This window comes from Calidris pugnax, unplaced genomic scaffold, assembly GCF_001431845.1.
Source record: "Calidris pugnax isolate Ruff unplaced genomic scaffold, ASM143184v1 scaffold44, whole genome shotgun sequence".
NCBI classification, from domain to species: domain Eukaryota; kingdom Metazoa; phylum Chordata; class Aves; order Charadriiformes; family Scolopacidae; genus Calidris; species Calidris pugnax.
This window is the reverse complement of record NW_015094506.1, coordinates 3,332,316-3,342,770: the sequence shown is the minus strand read 5'-3', so window position 1 is coordinate 3,342,770 and position 10,455 is coordinate 3,332,316. Positions and strand designations below refer to the sequence as shown.

Below are 10,455 nucleotides of genomic sequence, written 5' to 3'. Positions count from 1 at the left end.
TTTTTTTTTTTTTTTTTTTTTTTGTGCTGTCCCATATGTTATGACGGGGTGGAGATATTGCCTGGGCTGGAAACACACCTGTCTAAGTAGGGACAGGACCGTGGAAGCCCAGCTTGACTTTGGTCTTGGGGCTGGTGGGGTGGGTCATGGAGGTTCATAAGCTCTGTGATGGCTGTGAATCACGAGCTCTGTACCACAGTGCTCAGTACAATAAATACCCTGCAGCTGGGCACGAGACCTGGGGGACCAGTACTTAGAAAAGGCAGCACACTTCAGGTGCTGGACTTGGCATTTCTCCTTGCCAGGTCACTGGTGGTACAGCTCACTAGCATGGGTCACCCTAGCAACACTTCACCCCAGAAGAAGAGGCTTGGAGCAGACATCTCCATCCTTGGAGGGAACAGGACAGGGATTTACGTCCAGTGGGTCAAGCCAGGCTCACCAGTCGAGGATGCAGGACTCCGGGAAGGGTGCCGGCTCATTGAGGTGAGTTCAGGAGTGGGTTTGCTTTGTGGGTTTGCAAGGCACTTGGGATGATGCAAGGAGTGTGGTGTGATCTCCACTACAAGCTGACCTCTACCCAGCTTGAAGCCCACCTCCGTTTCTCTTGCTCCCCAGGACTGCTCCCTGCCTGGAGCTTTTGGCAGCACAAACACCCATCCAAGTGCCATGGCACTTGAGTGTACCTGTGCATGTAAAAATGCTGAGACCTTCTGAAACATTTTCTTCAGCTGTGGGAGGGAAGAAACAAAAGGGACTCACACATATTAAGATGGCAATGTGGCTCCGTGTCCCTGGAGCTGTCTGCCACCTTGTAGTGTTTCAGAGCAGTTTGCATCCCGCACGTGCTTGTTGCAAAGCGAGCAATTCTGGAGCAAGATTTCTCAGGCCTTCGTGACCCTCTCGAGTTATAGAGAATAATTGCTCTGCAGAAGGCTCCTGGAGGGAGGGAAGGGCATTTGTTTTGGCAAGAAAGGCACCACTTGAAATACAGCTACGCTACTTGAATTAATATCCCACCTGTAGCTGAAAATAAACCAGCTCTCCCACCCCCACTCCCACACGCGTTTGTGCACACACGTTTGCTTTCACAGCAGCCCGGCTTCCAGACTGGGTGGTAGCTGGCAGCAGGGATTTTGGAGGTAGAGGAGGGAACCAGAGGCAGACTGAGGATGCCTTGTCCTTGGGTAGAGCTTTCCCTGGGCCTGCCTGGCTCTGTGACGTCTCTTGTGTAACCCTGATGAGTGAGGGGGCTGGGGGGGGAGCCTGCTCTTCCAGCCCCTAGGTCTAATGGCTTTGGGTCCTTGCCAGCTGAGAGTGCCGTGGCTGAAGGAAGAGGTGCTTTCTCTGGAGAACTGCACGCGGGAGGTCGCCTACCTGAGCCTGCTGCATTGGGATGAGCCCTCCAGTCTCGTCTTTCAGATGGACCAGGAAGGTAGGGCACTGGAGCTGGGTGTCCTTTTGAGCCTGAGCTCTCTGCCTCCCTTTCCTGACCCTCCACCCAGCCCTGGAGGAAGATCTCAGTTATTCTCTCTCCTCTCCTGTTTGGTCCTAGGCCACCATGTCTGACACAGGGGTTGGCCATATCTCCAGTAGCTTTCCCTGTCTGGTGTGACATGTGCATCCTCTGAGTTACAGGATGGAGGTACAGACCTTGTGTCTGTTTGCCTCCTCTGCACCCCCCACCCCAATCTGTAGCATTGCAGCTGTGCTGGGAACCTGCCTGTCTTGTTGGTGATGGTTGTTTCCTGTGTCCCCACTGGTGACCTCTGTCTCCCACTACAGGATACCAGCCTCTGCGGGAAGCCCAAGAAGAAGGGAAGAAGTTTTCTGGAGACTCGTTCTACGTACGCACCAACCTGTCCCTCCTGGAGTCATCAGACCCTTATGCACTGTGTGTCAAGTGTCGGGAGATCCTCCATGTCACAGACACCATGCACAAAGGGCGGCTGGAGTGGTACTGCTCTCGCGTTGATCCCTTGACCATGCGGGACCTGGACAAGGGGACAGTGCCCAACTACAGCAGGTAACCAGGGTGAGGGGGAAGGCAGGGGAGTACCTGGGGTTCCCACCCGATTTCTCTGTGGTGATCATCCCCTAGAAGTCTTGAGAGGTGTAGACTCTCGACTCTTGATAGTGTGGGCTGCCCAAGCCTTGAATAGGGGGCCAGTGCAGTAGTGTTTGGATGCCCTTGAGTGACTGGGAATTTGAGTGAGGGCTTTGATATACCTATGCTTCAGCAGCTCTTTGTGGGGTTTGGTGAAGAGGGTTACAGCAAGCTATGGTCCCTGGGGGCTCTAGAGTTGCTTGAGGGCAACTTCTCTGTCTTTTCAGGGCTCACCAGCTATTGAAGATCCAGGAGAAGGGCCAGATGCCTGGGCAACACAGGGGCCACAAAACTAACGTAAGCCAAAGAAGCCAGCAATGAGAGCTGTGTGTGTGTGCCTATGGCCACCCCACCACCTCAGCACACAATCTGCCCCACTCTGATGGTAAACCAACTCGTATAGAGGTGGCAGTTGGGTTAGCAAGCAAAGCAGGGGATTGCAGCCCAGACAGTGTTACTGCTCTGTGGCTGCTTTCCTACCCCCTCCCCTCTTCCCAGACTGAACCTGGTGGGCAGCAGACCTGGTCCCATGCATTTTGTATGTGTGCTCCATCCCCTTTGCCAGTGGGTGTTCTGCAGTTTTGTTGTCTGTGTGTGTGAAATGGTCTATGCTCTCAGTCTTATTGCCCTTGCTTTCTCCTCAGCTAAAGAAACGGGCCTTGGACCAACTGCGCCTGGTGAAATCCAAACCACAGAGGAGCCCAGAACAGCCCCCTCAGCAGCTGTGGCTGGACCCCTGCTCAGGTGAGCTGTTACCCCCGCACCTGCCCCATCAACTTTGGAGTCCCAGTGTCTGGAGTCCCAGACATTGGCATCTGAGATGCCTTAGTCTCTTTGCTCAGGGTCCTGTCCCAAAATCCCCTAATGGGATCCCCAATGGGATTTTGGGAAGCCCATGCTCCTTTTCGGAGGCTTTTCAGGGCTTTCTATTGTTTCTGTGATTCTTGGCACCATCTAACTTTTTGTGGAGAATAAACTGGTGTGTAACTTGAGGGAGTCCCAGGGAATGGGCAAGGGTGGACCTACAACCAGGGTATCTGCCTATGTGTGAGTGCTCTAGTCAGGGTAGGGTCTCTCCTGGGACATAAGATGGTTGGTAGGTGCCTCTATGAGTCAGGATGAGGGGATGGTAGAGGAAGAACAGAATGGTCTGTGGGCTAGTGGCAGCCTCGTCACTCATGTTGTCACCTTTGGCTTTCTCTTCTTTGTTCCTGTCTTCCAGACCCGGACATGAGCCTGAAGCCTTACAGCCTGGTGCGCCCTGTGGTGGTCAAGACACCCCGTCCTGTGGTGCTGTCACCTAACTGCATTGTACCACGGCTCATCAGGAACCTGCTGGACTTGCCCACTTCTCGCCTGGACTTCCACGTGTGCCCAGCAGGTAGGCAGCTGGTGGTTGATATGTCCAAAGCTGCTTTATGAGCATGTGGCTGAGTGAGGTAGAATACACAAGTCTCCTACTTCCCAGGGATGTTCTCCCCTTTTACCTCCTGCCACTTCTTAGCCATATGGTGGAAAGCCAAGATGTTGGTCAAGGATGTCACTTTCATGGAGGCCTTAGTTCAATTCTGGGAAGAGGTGGTCTTAGTCCTGAAAGTATGAGACATGATCTCATAGGACTGTTGGAGAGGTCACGAGGTATCTCTTCAGTGGCTAAGAGTGGAGGTCTCTCAGTCTTCCCAGACAATACCTGTTGACAGGTCACCTTTTGGCGCTGAGTGTCTGCAAGATGCTCTCTCCTATTTTTAACTGCGTCCTACCCCTTTGGCCCACAGGGAAGCCAGCCCTCCCTTCTGGTCTTCTGAGGCATGGAGATCCTCTCTCTTCCCTTGAGTGGGTGGCAATGGCATTGCCTTGCTGCTCTGGGTGCCTCTTTCCAGAGATGAAGCCTCTGGCTGAGGTGTGATCTGCAGGTTGACTTCATGCCAATTCTTCCTCCCCAGGGACAAGAGGATTCAGCCTTAATGCTGTCATCCTCTCCCTTCTTCCTGCAGTGTGAGGCTGCTGGGGAAAGGGCTTTTTTCCCATAGGGAATTTTCACAGAGGACAACTCCTCCCTCCTTCCTTCTCCATCTCTCTCCTTTCACTGTGTTTAGAGTTCTCCCTTTGCCAATTGCAGGACTGAGAAATTAGTTGGTATATTTTTTTGGGGGGTGGTGGTGATGGAGGTAGTGGAAGGTCTCTGGTTTGCTGAAGAAGGATGGTTCTGCAAATTTTGTCCACTGAGCTTCTTACCTGAGTGACTTGGCCATATATCCTGTCCTACTGAGCCCTCTGCAGGGTCCCCCTCACATTGCACAGGGACATGCTTCGAAGCCCTTACTGCAGCTAGAGACTACACTGAGGGCAAAGCCTCGGTTCTTCCCTGTCAGGTTTGCCTGTTGTGAGGGAAGGCAGGTGATCTGGGAGCCTCAAGTTGTTTCTCTTTCCTTCACTGCTCATATTTTCCCTGGGAGAACTCTCTAGCCGGTGCAGTTAGTAAAAGCCAACTGATCTCCCACAGGAGCCTGCTGCCCCCAAAGGAAGCAGATGGCTTTGCAGGATCCAGCTCTGCCCGGGAAGTACCTGTGCCCACCATGCAGAGGTAGCAGTGGATGCCCAGCTACCTGGGTTGTCCAGCTTCCAAGGCCTGGAGCTTGGAAGAGCTGGAATGTGCTCAGGGGAGCTGGAACGTGCTCTGTACCCAATCCCAAACAGGCCTTCTCCAAAATTCAGTATTTTATGTCTATCTTAGGGGTTAGCAGCTCCTAAAAGCCTTGTTAGGTTCCACACTTGTGTTTCAGTGGCTGTGTGGGCAGCTGCCGAGGGCAGCAGGTAGAGCCTGGAGCCTGCTTCAGCCATGCTGGGCTGCAAAGCCTATGGCTCCCAAGTGAGGTCTTCGTGTGTGCGTTGTCTCGTATTCTGGTGGGAGTTACTGGAGGCATCTGGCAGTCATTGCTCCAACCTGGTTGCTCCTCGCTGTCCTGCCAGCTCTGCCCCCCCGGTTTTCTGCCTCAGCATCACCTCTCTGCTGCCTGGCCTTGGCTTGTCTTCTGGGTGCTGTCCTTCTACATCCCGGTAAGGGGGCGAGGGGGTGGCTCAGGCTGCCACCACAAAAGGAGGTTCAGCTTGCTCCCCATCTTCTTCCCACTCTCCCATGCCGAGGTGCATGCTCCCCTTGCTTCCCCATCCCAGCCACCCACTGGAGCCATGGATGAGCCCGCGCAGCTCGCAAACCCTGCAAAATAAATCACAAATCTGGAAAACTCAAGTGATTATTTTTCTGCTGTACCATGCTACGGAGGGGGTGAGACAGTCTGGCAGCAGGTAAGAGGGGATAATGGCTATGAGCTGGCTTAGGCTGCTGTGGTACTGCAACACAAGAGCTGCTCTTGCCCTGCAAGTTGTCTTCAGCTGCGATATCTTGCTTGTTCTGTACACAGAAAGCTGCGGGAGATCCATGCCAACATGTAATGTTGTATAATTAGACTTGCTCCCTGGAATCCATAAACAGTGAACTCGATAAGCATCAGCGCGGCAGCAAATGTGCAGGGTCTGAGGTAGAAAATACGTGCAGGAGAGAAGGGGCTGACGTCTCCCTTTTCATATCTTTTCTTGGCTCGCAGAGAAGCTGGCAGAAGGGGATCCCAGTGCTGCCCAAGCTCAGGAGCACCCTGTGCCTAGAAGTGCCCCCCAGGACCGGAGGGAGAGCGGGCGAATCCGTATGATCCGGGAGGTGATGGAGAAGGTGCCGAGCTGCTTGGTGTGGGGAGGGAGGGCCCAGGTGGGGCACCCCCATCAGGCTGGAGGAGGAGAGGAAGGGAGAGCTGAACGGGGGAAGAGTGAGGGCAGTGTGGTGACAGAGGATTTGTTTACTTGGGGGTTGTGTAATTTGGAGGGTGTTTTAGGTCCGGGTGCTGCGGGGTTGTGGAGCAGCAGAGATGGACTTTTCCCTGAATCACTGTTGAACTCAGGTGAAAGAAATGGCAGCTGGGGATCCACGAGGGAGGTGGTGGGAAATGCCATAGGCAGGCGCGATCTCTCTGCTCTCACATTCCTCATCTTCCCCAAAAGCAGCAACAGCTTTGCTCAGGGCATGCAGAGAAATGTAGGGGCTGTGGGTGACAACCATGACAAAGGGGATGTGAGGATGGGCTGTGGGTTCTGGTGGGCTCTGGGGCTGGGTTGGCAGTGATGGAATGGCTGACCCCTCTCTTTAATTCTCCCCTTCCCTCTTGGCCCTGTCTGTAAATCCCATGTTTAATGGAATTACTATTGGAAAAGCAATGATATTTCACAGTATGGGGTTTGATTTAATGTAACTGTCAGGGACTGGGGTTATTTTTTCTCCATTTTAATCAGTAAATCTATTCAATTTTCCTTCCAGAATAAACACTGCCTACTAGAGCTGGGAGTTCAGAGTGTGAGGGATCTAATTAAAAGTGAAATATACCCCATCGTTATCCATGTCGAGGTCACCGAGAAGAACGTTAGAGGACTCAGGTAAGAAAAGACGGAGTGGCATGGATGAAGGGCATCACGGGAGGAGAGACAAGCTCTTGTCTCTGTTCAGAGGGAGAGACAGGGGTTGCGGAGAGAGCACTGTTTGTGGTGGGGTTGGCTGTTGTGAGGGGGAAAAAGGGTAGGAAAACCATCTTTGTGTATGTGTGAGGGAGTTTCTGGGTGTTTTTGCCACCCTGTCTCTCTGCTCCAAAGGTCACGCTCGTCCCTGTGTTTTCTCCAGGAGCTTGCTGGGGAAGGCGGGCCAGCGGGACTCGGAGGTGCTGAAGGTGTGCCGTGGTGCGGAGCAGGCTCTCCATGCTCTGCCGTGCTCCTGGGCCCGTGTGGAGACCCATGCCTGGAGCCACGCCGAGGAGCTGCCCAAAGTGGTTCGGGGATGTATCTTCCAAGAGCAAACCCGCCCGCTGTGGATTGAGGAGGGTGACGACTGAGCTGGGTGTAGAAGAAGGCATTGCCAGCTATCGTCCCCAAGAGATGTTCTTGGAAGTCCCTGCCTCCCCAAGCTCCTCCAGGTAGCATGTCCTTCCTCCCTGAGGGGATGCTGGCAGCAAAGGCCCCCAGGGGTAGCCTAACCGGTCCCCTTGAAGCCACCAAGAACCAAGGAGTAACATGTACTGCCTCCCCTGTCGGAGCTTTCTGTATTTTACTGGAGAGATGTCTTCCACCATTATGGTGGAAACCACCCTCCTGGGCTGTTCCCCATCACCTTGGGCTGCCCTTGTCTCTGGTATATGGTCAGATTGTCAGGTGGGGAACTGTGTGGGATCAGGCTGTGTAGGAACATCTCTCACACACGTTTGTAACCCTTCTCCCATCACCTCCACCTCCCCTGCCCTGCGGCACTGTGTGCTTCAGGTCCTCTCTTCCCCTGTCTACCTCGCCTCCGGCCCCAGGGTGCAGGGAGCACGGCTCATGTGCCAATGCCCCGCTGTGGCTGGAGTGACACTAAGCTTGCAACAAACCCTCGTTTTATAGGAGCTGTACTCTTTATTGCTTGTAAATTATTAATGGAGCCTTTTATTGGCAAACTGCAATATAAAAGAGAATTAAATACCATTCATAATGGGAATGGGCGTCAGGCCATGGGCTTGTGTGTTACTGGGAAGGTTCAGATGATGCATGACAGGGTATTTTTCTCCTCTAGCTGAGGCCCAGCTGCCCAGCGCTCTGGGGGAAGGAGGGATCACTGCTTTTGCTGTTGTAGGACAGCAAGAGGGGTGGGGTAAGGACAGGTTGAGCATGCCACGGACCAAGCCCCCTCCCAGTTTCTGCTTGCCCCCTGTTTATTGAGTCCCCTCTCCCTAGTGCTAATGTTGGCCAGGTCACCCTGGGAAAGTGAGGGAAAAGCTCACTTGATGTGTCTGGCTGAGATCCCTAGAGCTTCGCATCCCTCCCTGCCCTGGTTATCCTGAAGTGACAAGCCAGCTCCCTTGTCCTCCTGGGGGACAAAAGTATGACTGAGCCCAGCTACACTGCCAGGAGAGTGGTGATCCTCTTGCCTCTCCAATGGGGTCTGTTCTCACCCTGATATGGGGCCAAGTGTGGGTTCAGACTCTGGCAGAGAGAAGATGTAGGGTTTGGGTAGTATCAGCCATGCTCACCCAGCCTAGCACAGTCCTGGCTCCTAACCAATCGCCGTTATCAGCCCTGCTATGGGAAAGAGGTGCCAGGATACCCACACCATGGAGAGGTGGTGGTTGTTGTGGTAGAGTGTCTTTCCTGGGGCATGGAAGAGGAAAATGAGGTCTATGTCTCTGGGAGGTTCCTTGGGGCACAAGGCTCCTGGGGTCAATGGGAGAAGATAGGCAACCAGCCCCAGAGAGTCAAGTCTTCCTTGCCCCTGCGATTAGGGCACTACCAGTGCCATGCCCTTTTGAAGCTCTGAGCAAAGATTAACTTGCTGATCTTCACGGGTCCCCTGCGAGGTGTTATTTCAGGCTGTAAACCAGTTGCCTGTGCCTTTTATGAGGACGAGAGTGAGGCGGGGGGAGGAAAGAAAATTAAAAGATTTTAACCTGCAGTCACTCAAATGTAGAGCAAAGTCCCAGATCTGCCCTGGAGCAATACAGCTCTGCTCCCAGGGAAGGGGGAACTGGTGTAACACATGGCTCCAGATGAAAACTCCCAAATGACATCCACTCCAGAGGATGCAGCCTGAGCATCCCAGCACAGCCAGCCCCCTGGGAAGGTGCTTGCCCTGCAGGCAAACAAAGCAGGACTCTTGTTGAGCTGATGAGAAGACAAGTCCCAAAGCAAGATCTCCTCCACCCCGGTATGGATTTGGAGATTACAGCCCGCATCTTTGCAGGGAAAAAAAAGTAGCGCTTGAGGGAAAACGCTCTGCAAGAGGCACTCTGATACAGGGCTTGACAACTGCTCCTGCCCCTGCTGGTGCTGGGAACCATCCTCAGCTTTATGGCCTTGGCTGAGGGTGGTAAAGAGCAAGACACACCACCCCCCCCCTCAATTTTGGGTAGTCAGGCTGTGCTCCCAGCTTGGTGTTTCCTAGCCCCCTCCAAAGTAAACAGATGTCCCCCAGCACCTCACTAGGGCATCAGTGTTTGTCAGCAGGAGGGGAAGGGAGGCAGAGGAAGGTCGCTGGGAGGCAGGTTGGCAGGACCCAGCTCTCCAAGCAGCAGGCGGCACTGCCTTGCCTGCTCCCAGGCTTCTTCCAGGTCCTCTATCCCTCTTGTCTCCCCTAAGACTTTCAAAATCCAGCTTCAACTTGTTCCGGACACGGGTGAGAAGCAGGGCAGAGGGCTCCAAGGCAAACATAAATGACCCCCCCGGCTGTCCTGTGCACCCCATCCCACCTTCTTTGTACCTCTAGGGGGGGTGGCTGCCTGCTCAGAGGAATGAGTCATGGGTTAGGTAACAGGCAGAATGCAATTAGCAGCCCAGGGCACCAATTACCAGCTGTAACAGCCTTGTGCAAGCCCCTGTAACGAGTCACCCAGAGCAAGATTTCTCCCTCCAGAGAGGCAACAGGCAAAGTGGCTTGTGTGCTGCCCTGGGAAGCCACCAGCCTTTTCCACGCTCCCGAGCTGGAGCAGTATGGGGTCTCTGTCCCGTGCACACATCCCCCCAATGATAGGTCAGCCAGCCCCACCCTGGGGCAGGATTGGGTACCAAATGGCCCCCCTATCCCTGGCACCCCAGAAGAAAGAAGTCTCTCGCAGTGCAAGAAGCTGGCTGTGCTCTCCTCTACCATCGGACATGTTCTGGTTTGTACATGGTGGGTCTGCCCTGGTCTGCTGCCTGGCAACATGCTCTGCACAAGGTAGCTTTGAGTCATATTTCTATGTCTTTTGGGGACATCGCTAAGCACCCTCTGCCTGTCTCACCCTTTGCCTCCCAGATGATCTCCTAGGCTGGGGCCGGGAGTTGCTGCAGGATGCCTGGGAGCCATGAAAGCTTCATTTACAGCTGCCTGGGGCTGCTGGCATGCGGCTGAAGAGCTCGGAGAGGTTAATTTCTGGTTCAGAAGCAGTGGCTAGCCATGGGAGCAATCCCAGTATTTAGCGCAGAGGCAGTGGATCAGTCATAACAGCTTCCCATCCCTGCAGTAATGTAAGGCCTGAAGGTGAATGACTCCACCCCCCCGTCCCAAATCAGCTGAAGGAAGCATCACTATTCAAAAGGGTCTAAAAATAAAACCTGCAGGGACCCTCCAAGGGGGTGTGGGAGATGCTCTGGAGATGTTCTTGCTTCAGGGGAAAGCTAGCAGTCTTGGAAACTTGGAGAAATACATGGGAGCAGGAAGGAGAAGTAGATTCAGTTGTTTCTTCCTTACAAAAGGAAAAAAGATGTACCCAGGGACAGGACTGGGGTAAAATTCTGTGTGTGAA

The 10,455-nt window shown here is 53.7% G+C and overlaps 1 protein-coding gene across 2 annotated transcripts in view; it reads left to right on the top strand.

Annotated features, from left to right (window-relative positions):
• The window catches only part of CARD10 (caspase recruitment domain family member 10), a 17,943-nt gene extending 10,290 nt beyond the window's left edge, over positions 1-7,653 (top strand). For both annotated transcript variants that reach the window (XM_014963478.1, XM_014963477.1), the window contains exons 13-21: positions 306-486; positions 1,312-1,435; positions 1,786-2,026; positions 2,335-2,404; positions 2,752-2,851; positions 3,330-3,488; positions 5,713-5,834; positions 6,474-6,589; positions 6,831-7,653. In XM_014963478.1, coding sequence (XP_014818964.1) covers positions 306-486; positions 1,312-1,435; positions 1,786-2,026; positions 2,335-2,404; positions 2,752-2,851; positions 3,330-3,488; positions 5,713-5,834; positions 6,474-6,589; positions 6,831-7,038 — 1,321 coding nt within the window. In that variant the 3' untranslated portion in view covers positions 7,039-7,653. The remainder of the gene's footprint in view (positions 1-305; positions 487-1,311; positions 1,436-1,785; positions 2,027-2,334; positions 2,405-2,751; positions 2,852-3,329; positions 3,489-5,712; positions 5,835-6,473; positions 6,590-6,830) is intronic.
• Positions 7,654-10,455: the final 2,802 nt, after the last annotated feature.